Raw genomic sequence first — 27,958 nt, 5'->3', positions numbered from 1 at the left:
GCGGAAGGCCACGGCAATCATAATTCATGTTATGATCGTTATAGTAGCTCATGGCGGATACAAAATGGAGACGTGAAAGTGTGATTTTTGCATGCACAGCATGTATTGTGGACGATTATATTATTATCGTACCTGTTTTGACCTAGGTAAAGTACTAAATTAATATTTTAAATATGCTTATTGCAAAGAACAGATATTGAACATCACTTAGTTTGAAACAAGATCAATTTCAGCGCAAATAAATATGTTGCTATAAATGAAAACGTAGCACAAAAATTGTTTAAAGTAGAATAATTTAATTTAATTTAATTGACAGAGTTTCATGAATGAGGTGGAGGTTCCTGAGGGGTCGGTGTTTACATACCGGCTCTCAAATGGAACGCATGTCTTGATACATCAACCATCTGTTATACAAAATAAGGAGGCAGAAGATGGTGATAGCGAAGAAGTACCACTATTGTTTTTGGAAGATGGACAGATCACCTATAATGGTATGTTAATAGAGTTGAATTGCTCAAATAGAAGTAGGGTAGTTTCCTAGTACCCGAAACTCGTCACATAAGTCGTTTTTGTGTTTGCACAGTGGTTCCTTTCTGAAAAGAATTTTAATAGTTTGTTACTAGATATGATTGTAGTCAGTTTGTAATATATTTTTGGTCCAGGGAAAATACACATTTCTTATGAATATACAACAATGGCTAACTTAACGGCTTATGTAAAGAGTACCAGGTACTAGGAAACTTCCAGAAGTACTGAAACATCTCGACGGTAATTTACATGTCTCAGTCATTACACGTTCTCAAAACTTGTATCAGATAACCTTATAGGTTACAGTTGAAGTATTATATTTACTTTTACATGTCCAACCCCCTCTCTTCCCCTCCCACTAACTTGGCACACGTATCTCGATGTATAGCTCCGATGAACTAGTCTACAAGTTCCTACTCCAAAATAAACAACACACTTCGGCAATAGTAAGTAAACTGGAATACTTTCTATTAACATCTAAATTACAGTTTACAATTTTTTTTTTCAAAACCCCTATTCTTTTGTCATTATTTCAGAAATCTTTTACTAGTTTCCTCGGAGTTGCCACTGTATCTGTAACTCCGTATTATATATTTCTGGTTCAGGGAAAATACAATATTGCGTTGCTTACGAGTGTTTTTTTGTAAACAACGAGTATTTTCCATAGAGAATAAAATACAGTATGGCTCTGCTACAAAGTAGCAGTGATGTGATGAACATTTAATGTTAAATTAACTTGATGTAACATTTTCATATTCGAAAAAAAATTATGGTAAAACCAAAAGTTTCACAAGTTTACTGTTTCACTGTTGACATTGCCATCTACATAAGAATTAAAATTCCATATTTGGTTGACAGGACATGAAATTCTGGAGACTGAGCTCCTGGAGTCATCAGATGGAGGAAATTTTCTCTTCTCAGCTTCACCTCTTGAGACAACGGATGTTAAATCTGATTCAGTACCAGAAGAGAGAGAAGAGACATCTGGTGATCCACTGGTGATGAAAAAAGATTAAAAATTAAACATTACAAGGCATTACTGTTCTATATTATATTATGCTTTCGTGGTTTTACCCAATATATATTTATTTTTACTTGGTTATTTAACGACGCTGTATCAACTACTAGGTTATTTAGTGTCAATGGGATTGGTGATAGCAAGATGATATTTGGTGAGTTGAGGCCGAGGATTCGCCATACTTTGCTTGTCTTATTTTTGGGGAAAATCTATGAAAAAATCCAACCAGGTAATCAGCCCAATCAGGGATCAAACACGCACCCGAGCATAAATCTGGATCGGCAGGCAAGTGTCTTAACCAACATAGCTACGCTGGTGGCTTTCAGTATGTTAATGTTAATGGGACTACTTGGAAAATGAATTATTGTACCTCCATTCCCATTTCTTGCTATAAAATTTGAATTATTTCTGATTGTTTGCACTTCTTCCCGTAATATCTCTTTCTTACATCCTGTCATGGAAAGATTGTTGTATGGTGTAGAATAGGAACTTTGGTATCAGTAGGTGAAGTTGTACTTTTTTAAATTAATGATGAGCAGTTATATTGAATATAGAACAACATTTACAAATAATGGAGGATTTCCTCATACTCATAATAGAGGATATAGGTACATCATCCCCCAGAAAATTTGTGGTTGCACAATGGGTCACCTGCCCATACAGTTTATCACACTGTACAGACTTTGAGCAAATTCTTGCGTGCATACATCATCTTAATTGGTGACATTGCATGGCTTTTTCTTTCACCCAGTTTGAAAACTCCAGATTTCTTTTTATTGCCATATTTGAAAGAAAGGCTATTTTTTCATAGACCGTATAATACTCAAGAGTAGTAGGACGATTTTCTATGTGAAGATGACAATAATGATCCAGAGTTGAATTACAGGTTCGTGTGATCGTGAGTTTCTGTGAAAGACTGCAGCAGTGTCTTGCGCCTAGGGTAGCTTACCTGAAGGATATAATATGGTTTTTCAAAAAGTAGCTTAAGCTGTGTAAATAAAGCAAATCCTAAAGTTTAAACAATCTCTTGAGTAATTTAAGTACAGATTTTTATTAATTTTCATTTTAACAATAGTGTGCTTAAAATATCAGTACCCTACCTTGTTTAAGTCAGTGAACGCTCTGCCAAAATTACATACAGTGACCCAGCATGCTAACATTATTTTTTTAAACAGAAAATAATCGAATCTTCTAAGGTTCAAGTGAAAAGACGAACTTGATAGATAAAGAACTAATATTTAAAAAACTAGAAATTGTGTCAATAATAATAAGAACAATATCAGTCATAATCACAAAGGAGAAAGGAACCAACTGGTAAATTGGCAATTCTATATGCCTTTGAGCTGCGAACTGTTGTAGATGACCTGTAATATCAAAATGATGCATCTGACATGAAATGCTAATCACACCTTATGTGCACAGTCCCCCCCCTCCCCCCCATATAATATTTGCTCCTTGTCTGAAACTTTTCACATACCTTTATAAAAATTTCTCACCATGCCAAGGGTAGCATTTGTGCTTAAGGTTGTCAGGTTCTTTTGTAGATAGTATCTGTGATATCTCAACCACTTTCTGTGTGTGTATGCACCCGCTCACATGTCTTTCTTGAATTTGAATCTAAATAAAAATCGAGGATATTTTTCTGATATATCTTCTTCCCTTCCTCCTCCTTTTTCTTTTCTTTTACATCCTTCTCATAAGGCCCAAGTGTATAAACCATTTATATCAGAGATGAAACTGATCTCCATTCAAGCTGAACTTACCGGTTGGTTAGTTTTTTTTACGTGAAATAGACGTGTGAAAGGAATAATATGATAATAAAAGAAAATGAATCAACTTTAAGTCCCAACTATATTTTAAGTCCAGATAATTAACAGACGTGGTTGGTACATCTGTCTTCTCAAACTTTTTTCTTCACCTCCCTCCTCTGCCTGTCGCATTATCTCTTATATATAATTTTACTGTTATTATTCGGTTGAGAAGCTGTTATCATCCAGTCTTCTGTCAAAAAATCTGAAAGTTAGACTTTATAAAACAGTTACATTACCGGTTCTTTATGGTTGTGAAACTTGGGCTCTCACTTTGAGAAAGGAACATAGGTTAAGGGTGTTTGAGAATAAGGTTCTTAGGAAAATATTTGGAGCTAAGAGGGTTGAAGTTACAAGAGAATGGAAAAAGTTACACAGCACAGAACTGCACGCATTGTATTCTTCACCTGACATAATTAGGAACATTAAATCCAGACGTTTGAGATGGGCAGGGCATGTAGCACATATGGACGAATCCAGAAATGCATGCAGAGTGTTAGTTGGAAGGCTGGAGGGAAAAAGACCTTTGGGGAGGCCGGGACATAGATGGGAGGATAATATTAAATTGGATTTGAGGGAGGTGGGATATGATGATAGAGACTGGATTAATCTTGCTCAGGATAGGGACCTATGGCAGGCTTATGTGAGGGTGGCAATGAACCTTCGGGTTCCTTAAAAGCAGTAAGTAAGTACTTATATGACCTGAGCTAGGAAATATTTAGGAGAAATTGTAGTATTAACTCTCGAGAATAGTAATATAAATTAATATTAATAGTTAATAGTACAGTTTCTATTCTAAAATTTTACCAGTAATATGAAAATTCTCATTAAGTTATTTGTTCTGTTATATATTACAGGCTGCGGAAGAATCAGTCAGTCAGTCTAAAACCCTGAAAGTCGAGAAAGTACTGAAAGAAGAAAATGTGACTTTGGATAAACTGGAACCTTTTGTAGAGTTAGTGACATCATATAGTTGTCGTATCTGTCCTTTCAGTACTCCAGATCAACAGGAATTGTTGCAGCATTTCAGGCTTCAGCACATGCAGGTAAGCACCAGATATGCAATATCCCTCAAACTTTTAAGCAGGGGCGGCTCGTCCATAAGAGCTGCGGAGCTGCAGCACTCCCTGCTTTGACAGGAAAATAAAAATAATATTTATTTTAATTTTTAGAAGAATTGTTACAGCTTTTATTGGTAAATTGCTTTATATTTCATCTGGCCGGGAATATGTACTATTATCTTATGCATAATCTTTTTGCGCGTCGACTGTATTGGAATTGACACTGCATTCAAAGTCGTCCTGGGATCTGCAGGGTGGTCAGCTCATAGAGAGTGTGTCTTGCATGGTCAGGGGGTAGAGAGGTGAAGGGAAGCAGAGGGAAACTGCCGCTGTTTAAAACCCACATCTCGCTACAGTGGCTTGCAGAGCCAGGCCACAAGGGATCTTTCCTCTCTTCCCACACCACTATTGTAATGCTGCGTCAAATGGATTCTCTATTCCCGTAAAACTTAATGACAAAATTTTTATTTTCTTTTCACATACCGGTACTTATTGTTGTAGAATCTTATTGAGTTAATATAACGAAATTAATATCCTCTTTTGCCTTATTATTACGTATATATTCAGCCTCCAGCAGGACTTAATATTTGCCTTAACTCAAAATGATTGCACGAGTAGAATCCTTTTGATATAGCACGTAAAATATGAAAGAGACTTCTTTTCCAGTTTTAGAAAATTGTTGACCATCAGTATATCTGAGTGTTGCTTTGGCGTGACGTCTTAATACCGTAACTTAACCAGTGAAAATTTGCAAGCATGAGTGTGTGTGAATTACAGAATATTAATTTTATTTTTCTCAACTTTCCCTTGCGGAGAATATTGATGTAATGAAGTGAAATTAAAGGGTCATCCATTACCCGACTTAAATCTTACTTAAGCTTCATCCAGCCGAAATAGTGCATACAGTATATGTAAGGAAGTATAACAATGAAATTTACGCTAAGCATTTGTGGTTACATGGATGTGAGCAAAAAAATCTGTATTTTGTTTTCCTTGCCTCCTCTTCGGTGGTGATGCTGCATGGACTAGGAGTGGTGTGACAGATTTAGGACATTTTCCCCTAAAAAGCAAAATGCATGAATCTTCGCAGTCTCACCTGAAAAATGTTGTTTTATTGGCTATGTTACGCAACTCATACTGCCGTGCAATTAAGTGAAACAAACAGAACAAACATTCTCAAACATAATCAAGAAGTGAGAAAAATCGTGAAATTATTTTTAAAAAATATTGATTATATCAAATTTTATGGCCAATATGAACTTCCCCTTAGGGAACATGATGAAAAAACGATTCGAAGAACCCTGATGTGTTTCGTGGGTTTCTACAGTTCGTGAGTAATCTAAACAAGCCTCTCAAAAATCATTTGGAACATGCCACTGTTTAAGGTTATTCTAAGACAATTCAGAATGAACTGGTAGATTGTAAGTTGAGTGTGTGCCGATCTGAAATTCAGACTGAAATCGATGGTATTAGTTTTTCTTAGGGATTAGCAAATGGTTCCACAGACATCTCCCAACTAAGTCAGGAAGTTTTGGTTTTTCGATATGTAGTGCATATATTTTTGTCATATACTTATTAATAATGGTATCAAGAAGTGAAATTTGTATGTACCGAAATCTACTGCAGCTCTCCCAATCCACAAGTTCACGAACCGCCACTGCTTTTAAGTATGTATAAAATAAAACATTAAAAACAAGATTGGATATAAAATTACTACAAGTGTGGCATTATTTTAAAATCATTTTTGATGTAGTTGATTCGAATAATAAAATCTTGTTCTACAATTTTGATTAATACATACTGTTCGCGCAACTTATCTGGGCAGCTAAAAGAGCGGGGAAGCGGGGTGTAGTGAGGTTGCTTGTAGCGGTAGCGTCGTAGGAGAGGGAAGGAGAGGGGCAGCGAGAGAGCACTAGGGAACCCAAGTGCCTAGATAATACAATACATCATACTGTATGGGACTTAGCTTACCCGGCTTTGGTAGGAGAAGTATAGAAGAAGGGAATTTGGTAGGTGGGGGAAATTGTGGGAGATGATCATAAGCCATTCCACATGTATAACATCATGAATGAAAACTTTGTTTTGATTTTAAACACAGTGTAATATTTCTGATAAAATTGTTACATGCAGACTTGTATAGTATGAGAATTTTCACATGCTAGAAAATCTAGCTTTAACAAATTTACGAGTATATCTGATATATTGCAATTAAGGTTTATATGATGGCATAAGTTCCTACCATGCCTGAGTAGTCTAAACCTTCTGCCCATCATGTATATGATTTTGGTTCAAGTCGTGATGAGACCTGCGATTTTTCATTGAAAAACTCATTAAAATCCATAGTGACACATGGTGGACAAGTTCAAAACTGAGGTTTTTTTCAGGGTTCCTCCATTTCTCCACATTAGGCATCAACATAATTCTTCCTCATCTCCGACGGATCCTACCGAATTTTTCTCCACTCCACCCATCCTTCATCATATGATAATGCAGAATTCCTGCACGGAAATATCAGGTGTACTTCGGTACATAACAGTGATATGATGTGCGTAAATAATCACTTAGTGGTTTAAGATGGCGGTCATTCCATCGGATCCCAATCACTTAATCACCCATAATGAGTGCACCTCTGCACATAGTGTGTTAGACATTGTGCCACTGTCACACATCTGTGACACAGTGCATGAGGGAAACTAGGAGATGGAACTTAAACCGAGAGGATTCAATCCGGCATCAGAGCTGGAATCTGATGTGGCTTAGCGTCAGCACAGAGAGCTGAAAACCGGATTCAAGTCCTGGTGCCTGAGAAAATTTTTCTCCGCTCCACCCATCCTTCGAAACCTCAGCTAATTTTAGTGTAGTCAGCTGCTGTGGGTTGGGAATACGTCCAGTTGGAGGTCAATATAAAAGTTCTAGCAGTGGGATAATGTGTTAGGCTTCGTTCTCTCCCTTGAGGATAAATAAATAAAATCATAGCATAACTCACCACTGAGTTCTTGCATATGCCATCACTGTTCATCATGACGCACCAAAGAATCAACTCGATAAACAAGCAAACATTCATGCTATCTTGTTTTGACTAGCACTCCAGTCAGGTGTGCTTCTCGAAGTAAACAGATTAAGAGGACCACAGCTGCTGCTGGTAAGAGACTTCAGTTCGCTGCATGATCAGATAAGAAATATGTTGTATAAATTGTGAGAGAGTTGAATTATTGTGTTGGCTGGCTGGGTATTTTTTTAGGGCTGGACGCAAGATGCATCCATGTACTTAGGCTCACATTGGCCCATTGTACACCCTATATGTGATTATTGCTCCAGTCCAACAGATAAGCCAGGTGGCAATCATAAATCAGATGCTGACAGGCGGACCTCCTGTTTCAGTCTAGCCAGGGTCAGATCTCATTCCCAGACGAGTACATGATAACCCCAGAGCCCCAAGTCCCTAAATCCTGTATCAGTATGGAGACCCTTACTATCTCCAAGACTTTATTCTAGCCTGTTTTTAACTATTCATTCATAGTGTTCTGCCCAAGGGCATGTCTTTCACTGCAAACCCTGCTTTTTCCAGTCTTTTCTATTTTCTGCCTTCCTCTTTGTCTCCTCACATGATCCATATATCTTAATGTTGTCTATCATCTGATACCTTCTTCTGCTCCAAACTCTTCTCCATTCACCATTCCTTCCTTCAAAAGGCAGTTTCTTTTCAACCAGTGACCCAGCCAATTCCTTTTCCTCTTCCTGATCAGTTTCTGCATCATTCTTTCTTCACCCACTCTTTCCAACACCGCTTAATTTATATGAGAGGAGAAAAATTCGCTCCGGTTTGGGGATCCTTGGTTCCATGTACCAAGCGCTCTCACCATTGAGCTACGCCGAAGTCCAATCCACAGAACCGGATCGAACTCCCCTCCTTCACTGTTTTTCCCTTTGTGGCCTAACTCCAAGTTGGGCATGTATGTTGACATTTTATTAAGTCAACTGCCATTATACTAGGAGCGCACTCAGTTGTGTGACTTGATGGCCGGTATTCCACAGTAATGTGCACAGTAATCTGTACTATCTCCTCTAATATTAATTGTTACCATAACAGATATATTCTGTAGGACCAAAAAATAATAATCTTTAGTAAACAGCTTAATTTCTTATTCTGTCTGTCCACTTCACATGTTCCATTCTTCTCCATATCCACATTTCAAGTGCTTCTAGTTGCTTTTCTTCACTTCAGCATAATGTCCACGTTTCTGCCCCCATACAATGCCACACTCCATACAAAGCACTTCACTAGTCTCTTCCTTTGTTCTTGTAGATGATAAATGAAATGAGAGAGAAATTGAGTATGTTGAGGGAATGATAGAGTTGAATCGAGAAAATTCTCCAAGTCTGCTTTGTCCACCACACCACAAATTCCATCATGACCAGGCTGGGTATCGAACCAGCATGCGTTAATACTGAGCTACAGACATGGCTTGTTAATTATGCATGTGATGTAGAACGAAATTTTATCATTCGTGTTTTGAATATGATAGCCTACATATTCCTTTCTGGATTCGGAACACCTCAAAATCTGTGCTTCAGTGGCTGGTCATGATAATATCTTTGAAAAATATTGGAGTGAAAGAGGTCAAATGACTTTATTGTCAAACGCCTGGCATTAGAAAACAACAACAACATATTCCTTTCATATTGTGTATGAGTGCAACCTGTACAGCCATAATACAAGTAGTGATCCCTATGCTCCATCCCGGACCCATTTATCATAAAGGTACAAGAAAGCTGGTTACCTTATTTTTTAATGAAATCTCCATGCAGGTTGATGCACTTCTCCTCTGGGCTCTCCAGCATTTGTATACCTTGCGGGAAAAATATTGTCCAATCCCTGCAAACCACTCTTTATAGCTTCATTGCTTTGAACTAGATTTGAACCTACAACTTTTGTATCTAATGGTAGAAATCGTAATCATTGGATCGCTGAAACTATAATGCTTTTCACGCGACTTAGTTCATACATCTTATCTTCTTTGTGACTACAATATTTTTCTGGGTGCATTTCACTTCCCATAACTAAAAGTGACTGAGTCTTAACATTACAACTAGATGCGAATGGGTCATGTTGTTCTGGGTGACTAAAAAGCTGCGACCTCCATGAACTAAGTGCCATGGAAAGGCATATAAACTACAGCGTGTCCTAAATGAAAACTACCAATAAAGAAATGAACTAACTAGAAATCCATAAAAGTTACATATGGCCAGCTTGCACTAAAATGTAGACAAACTCAACAAGTTTTTATGTCGTGAAATTGGCGAACCTGTTATTCCTATTGCTGTGTACACACAGATTGTTTTCTAAAATGGCTCCATTTACACCGCAAGAAAAAATGCAGTGCTGTTATTGGTTAGCAGAGTTTAAGTTTCCGGTTACAGTTCAGCGGAGATTTCGTGAAAAATACGGCTGTGCAGCTCCTGATAGGCACACCATTGTTCAATGGCACAAACATTTGCTAGGAAATGGAGACTTTCAGCGACGTGGTGGCAATGTTTCACGTGTGTGGCTATGTTAATCGCCACAATTGCAGGATCTGGGGTTCTGAGAATCCTCGTCTTATTCTTTAACATGAATGTAACTCTCCAAAGTTAAATGTTTGGTGTGGATTAACCAGTTCATAAGTGATCGAACCTTTTTTCTTCATAGAGAACACTGTAAATGTTGCGGTATATCTCGATATGCTTGAAAATTTTGCGCTACCCCAGATTCCAGAGAGGTTCACTTTCCAGCAAGACGGAGCTCCCCCTCATTATTGGGAACCAGTCATTCAAACTTTACACAATCATTTCCGGGGACGATGGATTGGTTGTGATGGTCTTATTGCATGGCCCCCACGATCTCCTGATCTTACACCATTGGACTTTTTTGTTTAGGGATTCATGAAAGACCGTGTCTACAACACCTTCAAGTGTTACGTCAAAGGATTATCGACACAGTAAGATCTGTAACTCTGCAGATGTTATATTACTAACAATATTATCACTAAAAGAACCATATATTTTAGGAGATCCAGACAATTTCACCCCAGCAAATCCTTTAGTAACTCCAGTCCATATTCAGCCAGAATGATACACAATGTCTGGAGAGAGATTGAATACAGGTTAGATGTGTGTCGTGCTACTAGAGGGGGACACGTTGAGATTTACTGATGGTGGCATAAACTTGTTGAGTTGATTAATATTTTCCCATAATTTGTTTTTGTGTGCCATAATTAAGGAATAAATTATTTACGATGTAGTATAATACTTTAAATATAATGCATGTGTGAATCATGCTATTGAATGGATGCATAAAAGTCTTAAATAGACTAATCCATAATACTCAGATCATTATACAGGAGGATCTGAAGAAATTTTTGTGTAAAATTAATTTAATTCAATTTACAACCATGCAAAATGAGATTAATTTTTTTATGTACACTACTCCTTAATTTATATTTATTTGCAAAAAGCAGCAGGAATTCCTCATCCAAGACATAAAACTAGAAACATGCAAGATGACGTGTTGAAAATAGAAAAGACATGTAATGAAGAAGTGTTGCAGTTTGACATTATTTCTTGTTATTGACCTGAAATGTGTATAAACTGCTTCGTTTCCCAAAAATGTTTTTGCAGCTTGCACACAATTTCTAATTTCTAGATGAAGTTAGATTATACTGCAATAAATGGTGCAACACAACCAGTAGTAACATTGACAGAGGCAGAGCCTGTGGAGAATTCCAGTGATGCTGCAGTCTCAAGCAACTCTCAACCTGTTAGTGAAAAACTGGTTTATATATGCTGCCAGTGCAATGATGGTTTTGGAAGTTTGGAGGCCTGCAAACAACACATGATGCAGGTAATGTTTTGTGTTTAAAAACTTTGGTAGTTTATTTATTTATCTTATTTTTTTTGCCACAAATGGTTACCTTTGTCATAACAGTATGTTTACAGATAGAAGTCTCTTAAATAGAATAATTGTATAGATTTTAGAAATCACACTTAAACAAATAAATTTTTATTATTTTATGCTCGACCATGCCGAAATGTAGTAATTATACACCTGGTAGCAGCCCTTTAATGGACCTCATTAAAGTAAACCTATTCATTAAAGTTCAGGTGTTCCACCAATCAGAAAATACCATTGTAGCAATATGAAAGCGCAAGTATCGATTATTCTCGGATATGCGATCGAAAGACAATTGTTTTCGCAGGAGTTCTGTGACAATTTTAGTAGACACTGGCAGCGACATCACAACATTGAAACATCACGGAGGCTGGAAATCCAATACTGTCGCAGAAGGTTATGTTGAAGAATCGATCCAAAATAAAATTGAAATCTCAAATACAGTATTAAACTCAGTCGAAAAAAACAACACACAAATTAACATCAATTCACCGTCATTTTCCAGCCTTTCACAAAGCACATTCCCGCAAATTCATTTCACCAATTGCACAATAAATCACCTATATTTGAAATAAAGTCAGTTCTGTTACTATAATAATTAGCGTTAATTGTAAATAATATTCAAAGAAATTCAATTTGTCATCTCGTTTTTCAATGTCTAATTCAATTTCAAGGTTATATCAAGATTAATGTTTATTTTACTCTCTAGATTATATCAAGGTCAATGTCGACATTTGTTTCTCGGAAAAAATCAATACTTTCGCGTCTGTGCACATCTCACAATTTACGAGGTATTGCACAAGGTCAGTTCCGCTCCTCAGTCAGATAAGAATAACATGAATACTTATGAATAATTTCAAGTTAGAAATATGGTCGAGCATAAAAAGTCGTATGAAACTTGACTATAATGGTAATTAAAACGCTCGTATGAAAATTATGAAACTCGCTTGCGCTCATTTCATAAACATACTCACGTCTTAATTACTACCATTATAGGCTCGTTGCATAATGTACTATTAATTCATTGTCTTCTATTTTATATCAGTATAATCTTAAAGGTTTTGAACTCCAATCTACTATACAGTGTAAGAATAACATTTTGAATGATAGACATTACTACAGGCGTAGCTGATTTATTACAGTAATACAAATTTTTAGCCTTTTATTTTGAAAATTTTGTGATATATTACTTGAATGTAATAACGTCATTATTTTGTAACCCTCTTATGGATTTAATTAATAGGTTGATATGCTTCAATATGCTCTCAATAAGTGATTTTCATTATTTCTTAATTTATCAGTTTTGTACTGGGTATTGTGTAGCTGTCCTACACTGACTGGAAAAAAATAAATGAATAAATAAATAAAAATTTAAAAAGGAAAACAGCACTATGTGAAATATATTTATATTTTTTTCTTGGGTCTTATTTATGATTGCTTTAACTTCATGCTGATTTCATGACTATCGACTGTCTGTTTGGAGCGGTATGTTGTTGATACATTGGATTGTTGCAATCTGTTGGCCAGTCTGCTGTGTTCGCCATGTGCAGTCTGCAGGGATTGAGATCTTGTGAAACATTATCTGTGTCAAAAGGATATAAAATGTAAATGGGAACTGATCTGACATTTATCTTTTAAATAACTTCTTACTTATTTTATTATCGAGGAAACCTTTAAAAACCCTGATTATATTGGTCTACCCCGAGATTTGAACCCGGGATCTCCCAAATACAAGTTCAGTGTTTTACTACTGATACATCTCTCTTGGAGGAGGTCATGATTTTGGTTTGGAGAATTGGATGTGGATTCATCTTTTTGAAGTATTTTCGTGAATGTACACTATGAAAGTCAGTTTTGTTTGATATTAAATGTGTTTTGTTGCATAGAAGTGATAGCAAGTGATTTTATTACATACTTTTTCACTTAGATGTGATTTGGTATTCCCTCATTTTAGACTGTTTATTCTTCGATAGTAACAGAAGTTTCATGGATATTTCTATGAATTATATTGATGTTTATAAGTTATATCTCCGAAACTCAGAATATCCACAGATAGCAAGGTAAGTTCACATAAAATGGAGATGATACTACAAAACGTAATGGAGGGACTGTGTCAGTAAGAGATTAATAAAAAGAAGATTGGAGGAGACAGACTTCATCTCTAGCTATAAGATTAAAAAACCTACCATATTCTTCGACCAAATTCCGTATTATAATTTATATTGATTTAAGTAGTATAAATATTTATTACAGTAGTTTGGCCATGTCTATATACTTATTTATTGAAAGACCTTTTGGACTGCAAAGATTTTTCAGCTTTTGTGAGATGATGAATGACAATAAGGTAATAGTGGAATGATATTTACATGAAGGAAACTTTCCTATAGCCTTTTTACAATTCATTTTGAAGGAATTTGTTCAGATAAGTCTTTGAAATACAATGAATAATTTATTATTTTCCGTTTAACATTTCATATGAGGTGTGAACCTTTATATTACATATTTATTCTTGGGTATTAACGTTTTCGTCGTACTAAACGACATCATACTATTATTAAATTACAATATAATAATCTCTTATTTGTGTACACGCATATGCCCTTGATGTCAAAAAATTAGACTTGTACTGTTATATTTTATGTACTTAGGTTAAGTGTTTAATTTTTTGACATCAAGGGCATATGCGTGTACACAAATAAGAGATTATTATATTGTAATTTAATAATGGTATCTGATGATGTCGTTTAGCACGACGAAAATGTTAATACCCAAGAATAAATATGTTTTATAAAGGTTCACACCTTATATGAAATGTTAAGTCAATGACGGAGAATAATAAATTATTTATTGTATTTCCTATAGCCATTTAGTCCACCATAGATCTTACAGAATTTACCAGAAATAATGTCCATCTTCTTTAGTGAGAGCAATGTTTATAAGTAATTGATAAGAATGTACATTTCAGGATCATGATTTGATCGTGTATGAAGGGGGTACAAACTCGAAATCAACTGAATCTGAGCCGAAGATCGATGATAGCGTTAGTGAGACTTTACTTCAACAACCAAATGAGCCGGCATGCTCTACAGACAACAACAAAGTTTCTGCAAGTTCTGAACCAAAAGAAGACAAACAATCAGCTGCTGCAATAGGCAAGCGGAAAGTGCGGATGCCAAAAACATTGGAACGAGAATACTTGTTGAATAAGAAATCAGGAAATCCAGATACATCACCAAGTGACAGCAAACTAAAGTAAGTCATTCATCAGCATCTGAACTTTATTTTGAATGCATTACTGGTTATAAAACAATAGAAATACATTTAGATTACAAAAATGCAGTTTTCCAGTTGCATCTGGCTTCTGGTTTAAACTGATTGCCTTCGAGAATTCCAAGAATTCCAGTATGGAGCTATGAAATCTTTCCCATCTTTCATTAATTTTTCACATATTGGTAGATAATCCTTGTTAATGGTTATGTAGATGAATCCAAATTGCAATTTAGTATGAATGACAGTCATGTTATGTTTGTAATAGAAATGTTGTTACAGTTTTTCGTAATATGTGTAGGTTTTCTTTCCACAATTTCTGTAGTGGACATTTTTGAGTCTTTGTTATAATTCTGTTACAGTTTCCTTCCTACGAAATCAGTGACTCTGCCAACATTTTTAATTTGGGAGGACATAAGACATTAATTATGAGAACAACTCTCCTTCTCTCAGGCTACCAGAAACTGGAAATTGTTATGAAAATAGATTATTGCTAATCAAGACAAAATGTTTCTAATATTAAATATTAATACTGATTGACAAATGATTCATTTTTCAATTATGTATTGCCTAGACCTCGTCATCTTTCAGTCGAGGAAATTTGGCCTAGTGACATGTTCCATTCTCATGCCATTTTTTTAAGATGTAAAAAGAAAACGATATGAAGATAAAATTTAATGAAAATAGTGTCTTTTTATGAAAGCATAAAAGGAGCTGTGATGTTAAGGAAAAATTTGTTTGGAAGTATTCTGAAAAAAGTTCAGCTGCACTTTTAGTATTTTTTTGGAATGGAGAGGACATAGTTCTCATGATGGAAGAATATTCTTATGAAATTTCGATCAGTGTATGGGACCAGTGCTCACCCAGCATTGTTATGAATTAGGGAAAGTACAGTGTGTAGCAAAAATTTGTTTTGAAAGTCTGCTATAATGACTGGAAGGGGGATAATTATTGTGCTAACCACACATTATCCTTATGTGCAATGTTGTCTCCCTCCTGGACATAAGGGTGATAATGTACTGTATTAATTTTCAGGAGTCACTGAAGTTCCTCCACCACGCCACTTTTAACATGAAATACTGTGTGCAATGGGACACACTAGAAATATATAATTTTTGTGTTAATTTTAAGTGTATTTATTGTGTTCACATTCCTCTGAATTGTGATTCCAATTTAATATTATTGCTTGGATGGCTGCTTTCAATCTATTCAAAATGCAGGTAAAAGTGAAATCTATTTTATTCTATTGCTGTGTGGTGGTTTAAAAGGTTGCACTGGACATCTACACAAGTGTCCTGCTAGTTAATAAGGAAGGCATAAAATAATGTTACATTTTTTGTGTAATTTGCTTAGATGTGGAGAGCGAGCCTGCCAGTACAAATTCAATAGTGAAGATGCCCTACACGTTCATATGTCATGTCATGCTGCAGCAGCAGGTGCTGAGAAAGTTGGAGGTGCTGCAACACGTCGAGAGTTTGGGTGCTGTGTATGTGGAGAGAGGTATATAGGTTAATTGTATTAATCATGAAATTTAAGTTAAAAACAGTTTCTAATCATGCTAGTGGAGTTATGAATATTCAGGCTTCATAAAAAGTTTGAATTCAATTGTTTGTATAATTTAACAAAATGAAGTAATAAATGCATTTATGCAAGTTATTGTAACAGCTGCTGAGCTCCTATGAATAGTAAGTACATACAGATCTTGTATTTGAGGGAAGGTAACATTTTGTCTCTGTTCCTTAGACTAGTACAAATTACGCGTAAGTTTGAACATGTCTAGTTAGAGGTGTGAAATTACAGCATTAATTTTTTGTATTCATAGCAAAAATGTTTGTAAAACAATATTTTATAGCTTTAATTATTCAAAGAAATACTGTTTATGGGCTAAATCTTGTTTTGCTGTTTTATGTATTTGAGTGGGGTATATGAAAATAAGATATATAAATGGTAATGGACATACCTGATCATTATTACAGTGTTCACTTAAATAAGTGTAGTTTCAATTATGTGTAGGCTTGCCAACTGTCCCGTATTTTCCGGATAGTCCCGATTTCATGGCATATTAGACATACAGCTGATTTTCGTTCTTATCATATTTTGGGATTTAGTCTGGATTGGAAGATATTTCCGAACAGTCTCATACAGACATGTTTATAATATGTTGCGAAATGGAGAAATGACTCTAGTACGCATGTTCGAGTCAGAAATTTAATTCTCGTTGATGTGTCAACAGAGTGACAGATGCAATGATCATACCTAAAGTTAGGGCAGGTTTGATCACAGCCTACAGAATACTTTATGAATCTTCTATTACTTGTGCTCATCTTATGCACTTTGACTTTAGTTTGGCGCCATTCAGTTTTATGTCCACTTTGTTTCACTTGATGCTTCATTCATTGTTTTTGGCGGAAAAGTGGAAAAAATAAAAATTTATATGACCACTTCTACAATAGATAGGCTATAAATATAAATGAGGACAACAACAAAGACCTGTAAAATACCATAGCCCCTTAAGTGTGATAAGATCTGATAGCTGTGGTGATAAATCATGTAAACATCTCTGTGTTTTCCAAGGAGAATGGCTGAAATCTTTTGTGTACCTACGTAGGTTAAGTTAGTTCGGGTTAGTTCAGGTTATGTTAAGTTAGATTAGTTTATATTAGGTTAGTAATTACATCAGTATGTTGTGTTCCTAGTTTAAGAGTTAACATTTCTTTTATAAGAAATTTATACTGTTTTTCAACTTGTTTTGTGGTGATTTTTGTAATTTTTTTACATATGAATCGAGGTGGTTCTATTAATAGGTGAAAATAATTAGTACAATAAAATTATCATAACATTTCTGTCCCCAATTTTTACTTACGAAAGTTGGCAAGCCTAATTATGTTGCCAAAAGAAGAGAAAAACAAACGAACAAACAAACAACATTAAACTGTAAAAAAAAAAAATAATAATAATAAGTGCATAGTTATATGTTGGGAACGACTGTGGCTAATGAGAAAGACAGGCTATGGCATGAATTGGAGTCACGAGGTTATCATGGTCTAGTCATGGCCATCTTGACAATTGTCAAAGTTCTAAAAAAACAAAGGAATTGCTATATTAAACTCATGTTAAATATGCATTTATATATAAACTAGCGGCTTGTGCAGCAAATACTGCTGCAAACTAAGTTCGTTAGACGTTCAAATAAAAATTTTTCAATGAAAAATACTTGTCTTTTTGATAGTTATTTTGCTTCCATAATAATGAAACATACTCCCTCTGAATGGATTTTTTTAGGCCAAATACTTTTTCTTGAACCTATCCATCTTCAGTTTTTGAGTTTCAACGCGAAAACGCAAGTATCAATGTCAGGACGATAGCAGTAGCTATTTCAGGTTGTTGTGGATTGTAGGTAAAAGTTAAAAAAATGTCAGGATGCTAAGCTTTCGAACAATAGCATTTTCGTATAGCTGCTGCATGTAGAACTTGAAATGTAGAGCGTAAAATTATTTTATCCTACTAAGAGATCTTGCTGAAATGATCTGGAGACTATAAAATTTTCTAGGCCTCTTATTTTATCAGTAAGTAATACCTTTTTATCTTTCCTTAGGAACTGTAATTTTTGCGCTCTCTCGAGCCAATACTGAAGGCAATGACACATATCAATATCTCCACTACACCGCCATTAAGTATATGGAAAAGATCCAACCCCACTGGGTTAATAAGCATAAAAATATTTGATTTTTAATAATATTATTATCTTACTTAAGTTTTGTAGTTATATATAGCAGTCACTCAGTAAATTATAGAAATGAAGAACTAAATTAAGATATTCTCTACATTTACTCACATATCCTCAAAACGTTTCACTTTCATGTCATCAATATAGCATCAATATTATGTACAATTAATGAAAAATAGACGCATCATGATATTAACTATAATAATATTTAATTTGTAATGGTAATAATGTCATCAAACCACCTCAAGTTTCGTAGATTTGAATATCCAATACACAGCTGTACTCAGAAAATTATACACTGCAGAATCAGTTTTTAATAACAAATTGAATTGAGCTCTAAATATGTCTGCAATCCTGCAGGTCATGGCCTTCGTGTAATAGCCTATTGTTTATTGTAGTGTGTGTTTTGTTCTGAAATTCAATCAAGTCGGCCGTGATTCAATAAAATTAGTTCTCAAAACTGACAATAGATGGAGTTTGGAAAATAGGAAAATTATGTAGGAAAATTGACATTTCACTGAAAACTACTACTTTTCCGAAAAACTTTGGATGTCAGGCATGAAAATGAGGGGTCACTCACTAAAATCCGTTCAGCCGTTTTCCCGTAATTTCCATTACCAGTTCAAATTATATATATAGATTTGTTCAATGTTGGCCAGGTTATGACTAAGAATGTGACGTTGTGCCATAGCCTGTCTTTCTCACTAGCCACGAAATGATCCATTTTGCTATAACAGTATAAGTCTGAATGAATGTTCGTTTTTAAATGCAACAGCAGCCACCAGTTATTGTAATTTAAAAGTCAACAATCGAAATATTACAAACGTCTGGTGCCTTCCTTCACCCTTGCCCTGATACGATATTGTGTCCTTGTCTATGTCACAGAGTATCAGAGTTATACTCTCTCTGGTCCATGTGTTCTGTAGCAGAAGAAAACAAAAAGATGAATATTGCACATGCGCAGTCCACAGTATTTCAGATTCCACAAAAACGAAATTTCTGTCCATGTCCTGAAGAACGAAATAAAATCTGAAATACAATTTATTACAGTAATATCCATTTATAGCAACAATGAAACTGGCTTCAAAGGGTTGCAATTGCGTGGAAATGTAGAGAAAGCTGAGAAAATAAACAAAAAGTATGCTCTTATTTTTATATTATTCATCACAATTGCGATACTTTCACGCCTCTAACTAGAGTTAATTAATTTGATTGATAGAAAGTGTGAAAATTTTAGGTTCGAAAGATGGAGAGGTTGTGCATTACATCTATGGAAAGCACATAATATTGATGCAGGACTCCTAAGTTGTCCAGTATGTCAAGTTTACAAAACTGTGACAGCAGTGAAGCTGGAGAATCACATCAAAATACATGGTGAACTAAGAGCGTATACGTGTCCTGATTGTGGTAAAGGCTTCAAACAGGCTTCCCAATTACGCAATCATCGTGTAATGCACCTTGATCGTAGAGCTGGGCCTGTACCTAGGTGGTGAGTATCATTATTATTCTAATTTCTTTTCCTCGCTTCTGCTCATCTTCTTTTATCCTCTTTCTCTGTCTTGAGTTAATCATGCAGTTGGATTTTTCGAGTACCGGTGAAGTATACATCAGTTCAAAACATCTCTAAGTTGAATATACTTTGTCTTCAGGTAAATAAAAGTGTGAGAAAAGAGTATCCAATACATTGTAACGACCTCAGCGAGAAGATTACCCTTGTTAGAATTTCATATTTTTGTTTTCGTACCTGTTTGTTAGATAGTGGAACAGTGACTAGTAATAAGTATTATTAGTAAGCAAAGAGAGACAAATGTAATAAAAGTATGGAGAAGGTGACGAACTAGGATAACAAATCACAGATTAAAGAAAACAAGTGTGTTATATAAGTGAAAGAAACAAATGGGAGAAATTAGGGAACAGTGATTTAATGTAAGAAATGTATTTAACAATGAATCTATTTGTACAAGGATAAAGCAATGATTAGTGATTAGTAGTAAGCAAAATGAGACCGAGATAAGTAAACTGATAAAAAAAGGATAAAGAAAGAAGTAGTGGAAGTGACAATTTTGAATAGGTTTAATTAAGTCATTAGTGTTGGAATGAAGGAGAGAGTAGAAGAAATTAGTTGGGGATGGATGTAAGAGGTTGTAGAAAATAGTGAAGAGAAAAACGAAACCTTTTCAGTGCAAAGTAATGAATAGTGATAAGAATTATAGAGAAAAGTAGTATGAGATTAGTTGAAAATGGAAGAAATAAGTAGAGAAATGAATAAGCAGTATAGTAAAATAATACTAATTTATAATGAAAAATAGAATTGGAAAATAAATATTACTTAGAAGAGAAATAGGAGATTTGTTCATGATGGGTATAAAGCAGTGACTAGGCATAAAAACTACATTTCAAAGACAGGAGAGGAAGCATGAATGTGACATTTGGGTAAGAAGAGGGAATAAAATGGTAGGTATGAAATTTAGGTATAATAGTACATCCGCAAGAAAGTGTTTATATATTAAATGTAATTGTGGCATCGTATGCAAAATTGCGAGGTCCACATTACAATGAATGTAACTGCTGACATGAAATATAATTCATATACGTATTTTTGTTTACTTGAAAAAGAAATATATTCTAGCTTTGAAACATTGTTTTTGCATACTTCACCAGTAACAAAAAACGTCCAGAGCTACACAGATTCAAGCAATTGTTTCTCTTTAATTCAGTATATTCATTACAATGAATAATTATTGACTGAATTTTGTTCGAAGAGCTGCTGACAAATTTTAATACTCGTGTCACTGCTATAGGTCATTACAATAGTTATTTCGTGAAACTAAATGCTTGTATGCACCATAGCTCATAGTAAAACTTTAGGGTGGGGCTAAGCGAGCTAACTATCTGCAAGTGGAAGTGTAGTGAGAGAGGGAAGCTTCTTAGTCTACTTCTCTCCCCTTACACGCAGGTAGGTTCCGTAAGTTACTGAATGGCCTATATCCCGAAAATTATTTTTTGTCTTGGAGTGTTTCTTATTTATACTAGAAGTGTGACAAAGATGCACTTGATTTTTAATACACTCGTTTTAAAACGAATAGTAAGTTCTCACAATGTTAGATTTACAGAAGTGTACATCGGATATGTGTTGTTTTTCATCATTTTAATGTTTGTGAAGTGAATAATTTGATAATTTAAGAATTGTACTGTACTTCTCCACATGCAGACTGTTGATTAATGTACTGACTGCTTTTGATAACGAATGTGATTCTTATGTACAGGTATGCATCAAAACGTTGTGACATATGCTTCAAGAGTTATGCTGATTCCAAGTGTTTGAAAAAGCACATACAAGCAGTGCATAGCAAGCTTCGGCCATATGTCTGTCAAGTAAGTGAAGTTATTACTTTTATCATTTTTTATCTCTTGAGTTTAAAGAACTAACACAAAAGTAGTCTGACTATTAACAATGCCTCTTCTTTCATTTAATCTCATCTGTTTTATGGAAATTTATATAATTTCAATCATGAATAACACAAGTGTTAAAATATTCACCAAACTACTGTAAATAAAAGGTAAGAAGATGGTTTTATGATGTAATTAGAAATAAGTTAATAATTAAATACTGCAACAATATTCGTGGCGCTACAGCCCGTGAAGGGCCCAGATCGACCAGCTGGCTGCTGGCCTCATGCCCACATGCCGAAGGAGAGGTGGATGGTCATCCAACCAGAATGGAGGTATCGTGTGGTTAGCACGATGATCCCCCCAGCCATTATAGCTGGCTTTCGCAACCTGATTTCACTACCTATTGTAGCTCCCCAAGTGCATCACAATGCTGGGTGGAGACTGGTCCCATACATTGGCCTAAATTTAATGGAGAAAATTTCTTCCACCATGAGGAATCGAACCAGCATGCATTCCGTAACACGAGTCCTAGGCAGAATGCCTTAGACCACGATGCCATGGTGCGGGACCAAATATTGCAACAATATATCGTATTTTCTCAAATAACCAGCACACTTTTTTTTCCGAAATATGCAAGTAAAAAATATGGGTGTGTGGCTTATTCGAAATGAAGTTGGTAATATTGCCTGATTTTCCTCCTCGCAATTCCTAAGGTAGTAGCACATGCTATTATCTTTCTGCGTGGGTATTTCAATTCTTAACATTGTGAAATGGCGTTTGGATTAGCAGTACATGTTCAAGTGTGATAAGTGTATAGTTTGTGCGTCTAATATTTTCTGTGGATCTGTGACGCATGGGCACACATATTGGTCCCTCTTGTTAAAAAGATTTTCAAAAATTGTAGCAACTTCAATCAGTTGGATGGAACTGAGGATGATTGTGTATGGAGAAGCGAGAATGAAGACGAATGCCTGGGCAATGTCAGTGATGATGAAAACAGCGCAGAATTAAGAAGTTAATAGTATTTATTATAACAATTCACGTAATATCATACAAAATAAAGGTATATAATTAATTAACTGACACATGCTATTAATGTTTCAGAATATTGTGTAAACGGCTGATTAATCAAGATAACTGACATGCGTGCACATAGGATGGGATTGAAATGCATACAGTTGTTGAAAGTTTTATTTTTGTATATATATATTTTTTTCTTTTCTCTGTTTCAAAAGTGGGGTGTGAGATGTTATCCGAGAAAATTGCGGCATTTTCTGTAAATTTAAAACTGTATATATATATATATATATATATATATATATATATATATATATGTGTGTGTGTGTGTGTGTGTGTGTGCGTGCGTGCGTGCGTGCGTGCGTGCGTGCGTGCGTGCGTGCGACTAATTTATTACTCTTTTGCCTTATTTACCATATTTACTTGCGTAATTTCCCCTTCACTTTTCCCTCAAAATTCGTAATTGAAAAATTAAGGGGGAAAATTGCATGATAACTGCAAAACATCGGGAATAAAATGATTATAAATAATATCAAACAATTCATATGGTAATCAAATTACTGATTAATACTAGATAAATAACTACAAATATATTGTATGTACATTTTCTGTAATTATGGGCAGTTTTGTGGTTTTATTTCTATTATTATATGTCAGTTCTAATGCCTGTAGCCTGACCTTGAGTAACCTTGGATCATCGTGTTAAACTTAACGTGATATTCATATCAAAATTAACTTACTAATTACATAAAGAAAATAAACGTACATATATTTTATAATCCATTGCTATCATCAGACAACAAATTCAGGTCCACATCTGTGGAGTAACGGTCAGCACGTCTGGCCGCGAAACCAGGTGACCCGGGTTCGAATCCAGGTCGGGGCAAGTTACCTGGTTGAGGTTTTTTCCGGGGTTTTCCCTCAACCCAATACGAGCAAATGCTGGGTATTTTTCGGTGCTGGACCCCAGACTCATTTCACCGGCATTATCACCTTCATTTCATTCAGACGCTAAATAACCTAGATATTGATACAGCGTCGTAAAATAACCCAATAAAAAAAACAAATTCAGATTTTCTTCCAGGTTGTCAGAGGAATCATGGCTTTTTCCACTGTAGAAGGGATGGGTAATGACTATGGATGTTTCACACATATTTTTTACGACATTTAGAATCTTCATGAAAGGTGCTACTGAAAATAGAAAGATGTTCAATGTTTTTTTAATGTAAGAAGGGGAAATTACGCGAGTAAATACAGTGGGTTGAAAACCTTTAAGTACATTAAATCACTTCTGAAGTAAGTGTATATTTCTCTGTTCATTAGGTATGTGGACACGCATCTGCTCGTAAGGCCATGCTACAGATGCACCTCCGTCAACATACAGGTGAAAAACCATATGGTTGTAGCCTGTGCGATTACCGTACTGGTGATCACAATTCGCTACGTCGCCACACCATGCGGCACACAGGGCAGCGGCCATATCGCTGTCCACATTGTGATTATACTGCAATTCAAAGCAATTCGTACAAGAACCACTTGCGAAGTAAACACCCTGGCATGCAGGGACTGTTTAGTTGCACTCAGTGTTCATTTCGAACAGTTAGTGAGGAAAGTTTCTTGCAACATGTATCTGATCACAAGAATGGTCTCATCTCTTCAACGCCATCAGAAGGTATGTGCACTTTCATTAAAATTAAAAATTGGCAGTACATTCAGTCTCCTTCTTTCAACATCATTTAGAAATTATCCATGTACAATAAAACCTTGGATTATGAGCATAATTTGTTTCGAAAACGTGCTCTTAATTCAAAACACTTACATATCAAAGCGACTTTCTCCATAAGACAGCATTGCAAACTCAGATTAATTCGTTTCATAATCTTTTATTCATAGAAAATACAGTATAACTTAGGTAATATTCAATACAATAGTGCAACACAAATTACTTTATTGCATTTTGTTTTTGAGTGTCTTTCACTGTTTTATTGCTTAGTAAACTTCTTGAAACATTTAAATGTTATATAACATCGCATTTCGATATTGCACCTTCCCCTTGTTAAGTGTTCAGTAACAGAAACCAACAAGACAATCATATTTTCAGCCAGTGCTGACGTACTGCGGAGAAATTTTAATTACTTCACCTTTCATAAACGAAATAGAACGTGTTCAAAACCAAGCTCTCAGGCTCATTACTGTTGGAATCAAAACAACTCCAATAGATTCTGTGAGATTCCTCACTAATATTAACAGCATCAAAATGACAATAGAAGAAAAAGCATCGATCCAATATGAAAAATTTATCAGATTAACAGGAAATAATTGGCATTAATACAATCCCCTCTGTAGATTAAAAACTAAAAAAAGTTTCATATCCATGGTTCAAGAATTAAAACAGAAAATCAACATCCCGAATTTAAAAGAAAACTTACAAATTAAACCAAACCCTTTAACTCACTATTAAATACAGAGTATAATCTAAATTTAACACAAGAAATACTGAAATCAGAAGTAAACACTGAAGTAATGAAACAATTGTCTTTAGAGACAATTAGTATTAGGTACCCTCCACAAAACTGGCTTCATTTATACACCGACGGATCCAGGGAACAAGGTGCTGGTGCAGGTGTTACGTGCTGTCTCTTCTCACTTTATAGATCTCTTGGATATGGAACAACAAGTTTTGATGGAGAAATCATTGCAATAAGTGAAAGTCTCAGGAATCTTCTATGCAGTTAAGTTATATTGTCAGACTCCAAAGCAGCTATTCTATCAATAGTCTCTAGACACACACCTTCATCTCAAACAGGAGAAATAACTAAAATGCTCTCTCAATTAATAACACTCAATAAAAGAATTGTATTCCAATGGATACCATCCCACTGTGGAATCCTGGGAAACGAGAATTCAGATGCTTTAGCAAAGAAGGGCAGCACTGCTACTTACATACCTGTTACTAAATCTACCTATTACTCTGTGAAAATATTTATTAAATCTACATACTTAGACTTCAACAAACAAAATTTGATAACACAAATCTCAAGGGAAAAAATGGAACTCCTTGCATCATAATCCACAGTTGATTCCTGATTTACCACGCAAATTGTCTGTAGCTCCATTTAGATTGGCAACAGGCCATGACTGTTTGGCCAAACACCTGCATAGAATTGGAATATATCAGTCCCCTAACTGTCCATTGTGCAACTCACATAAAGAAATGGATTCAGAAGACCTCAAAATCTGTGCTCAACAACAACATATTTTCTAATTGAAATGATATCATTGTATCTCTTTTAGGTGAAATAGAAGTTTTCCCTGGCAACGTTGCAGCTGCACATCTCATCTATCGATGCCTGAACGCACTGTCAACGGATGGAAATCCATTGCAAGCAAATGTGACTGGAAGTGCTACATCAGAGGATGGAACCACTCAGACTATTACTATCCAGATTCCAACGCAGCAACAGGAAGGAGGTACAGGAGTGGAAGGTGAAGACGAAGAGACAACTCCTTGTTTCTTGGCAATACAGGAAGAGGAGGAGGAGGGTGTGGACACAGGAGGAATCACCATCCCAGCCGAGCCTGACCCTGACCCCAGTTCATCTCCTGAAATAGTAGTGCCTGGGGGCTCCTAGCATTGTGACTTTGAATGAGTATATTGTCTGAACAATCTCGTGTCTATGCAAGGTTTCCAAAGAATGCATCTTTCTCATTAAATGGGAAAGATCTATGACAACAGTATTGTAAATTGCATTCTTTCTCAACTAGGTGAAATAAGATCCATTGTGGACTTCTACACGGATTTTTAATCGTATGAAGAAAGGGGAGTGAAATATGAATTTTTCATATAGGATGAAAACTTGTTTATTCATTGCATACAGTTTCATTCATTATCTCTAGTTATTTAAAGAAACTCGCTTTGTTGTAATATTAAATTTAATTCCACTTCTTTATTCTAAAAATCTGTCCACCTGGTTCACCGTCCAGTAACAATTTAACAGATCAAATGTGGTGCATGTCTCCATTCAATTATGAAAGTACTTGTATGTTTTCTCTCTCTTAAAAGTAAATTGCTGCCATTCATTATTCCAACAATAATACACGCAAGCTTTTCTATTCATGTGTCTAATGCAAGCTTTTATATATTAATGTGTCCTTTGAATATCTATAGTTCTGGTCGTTTTCCATCTTATTCATCTTTTAAATTAAATTTATTTGAATTATACAACATTTGGAAGAAGCTTGCATCACAGAAAGTTAGGGGAAAAAGAAGGAGAGGACACTGGATAAAATAATAAATACTGTATATATCACCAGCTCCTTCTCCTTACAATATCTCGTGCATAAGCCCCTCTTCTGTTTTTATGGCAAAATTTGGGGCTTATACACGAGTAAATAAGGTAAGTATTTTGGGATTATTTGTTTATTAATTGGTAAGATACTACAGTTGAGATGCTGTTAAAGTTTTGTGATACAGAACTAGTAAAAGTAAGACAGTTTGTGTGGTGAAACGTGCCATGGATTATGTTACAAGACAGACAAGGTAATTGCAACTTCAGCAGGTTTGGTCAGCAATGAAATAAACCTCCAACGTAACAAACAGAGAAAACATTTTTATTTAAAAAAAAAAAAAACTCAGCATCAGAATTAATTCAACAATATAGTTTACATTCAATTCAACACTGGTTAAATAACAAGATACCTTTTATCATCCCTTCAAATTCACCTAATCTCAAATTGATTCAGTTATTAATACCAACAAGTTCAGATGTATATAAATTAGAATTATTCATTTTTGGCAAATATGGTTTCCGATGTTCACTTGTAACAAAACTAAATCAATTACCATGGCAGAGATCATAAGATTATTGGTTCTAAATTTTGATAAATCGACCAAAATGATTAATATTAGAGCTGAAAAATTTGCTCCAGTGCCGGCGATCTCACCATTGAGCTATGTCGAAGTCCAATCCACAGCATGGGGTCGAACCCCTCTCCTCCAGTGTTTTTTCTCCTTTGTGGCCTGACTCCCAAGTTGGGCATGTATGTTGACATTTTATATTAAGTCAATTGCCATTATACAAGGAGCGGTCCACACCTGTGGAGTAACGGTCAGCGCGTCTTGCCACGAAACCAAGTGGCCCAGGTTCGAATCCCGGTCGGGCCAAGTTACCGGGGTTTTCCGTCAACCCAATATGAGCAAATGCTGGGTAA

General features: G+C 35.4%; 1 protein-coding gene across 1 annotated transcript; it reads left to right on the top strand.

Annotated features, from left to right (window-relative positions):
* Positions 1-11: 11 nt before the first annotated feature.
* LOC138713296 (PR domain zinc finger protein 5-like) lies at positions 12-27,424 on the top strand. Its single transcript, XM_069845279.1, has 11 exons — positions 12-146; positions 317-491; positions 1,387-1,526; positions 4,212-4,400; positions 11,098-11,295; positions 14,309-14,595; positions 15,964-16,110; positions 19,575-19,826; positions 21,604-21,712; positions 24,071-24,419; positions 26,042-27,424. Exons 2-11 carry the CDS (start codon positions 323-325, stop codon positions 26,377-26,379), a joined length of 2,178 nt encoding a protein of 725 aa, XP_069701380.1. The 5' UTR covers positions 12-146; positions 317-322; the 3' UTR covers positions 26,380-27,424.
* The last annotated feature ends 534 nt before the right edge of the window (positions 27,425-27,958 follow it).

Source organism: Periplaneta americana, chromosome 14 (assembly GCF_040183065.1).
Source record: "Periplaneta americana isolate PAMFEO1 chromosome 14, P.americana_PAMFEO1_priV1, whole genome shotgun sequence".
NCBI classification, from domain to species: Eukaryota; Metazoa; Arthropoda; class Insecta; order Blattodea; family Blattidae; genus Periplaneta; species Periplaneta americana.
This window is presented reverse-complemented; position numbering and strand designations above follow the sequence as displayed.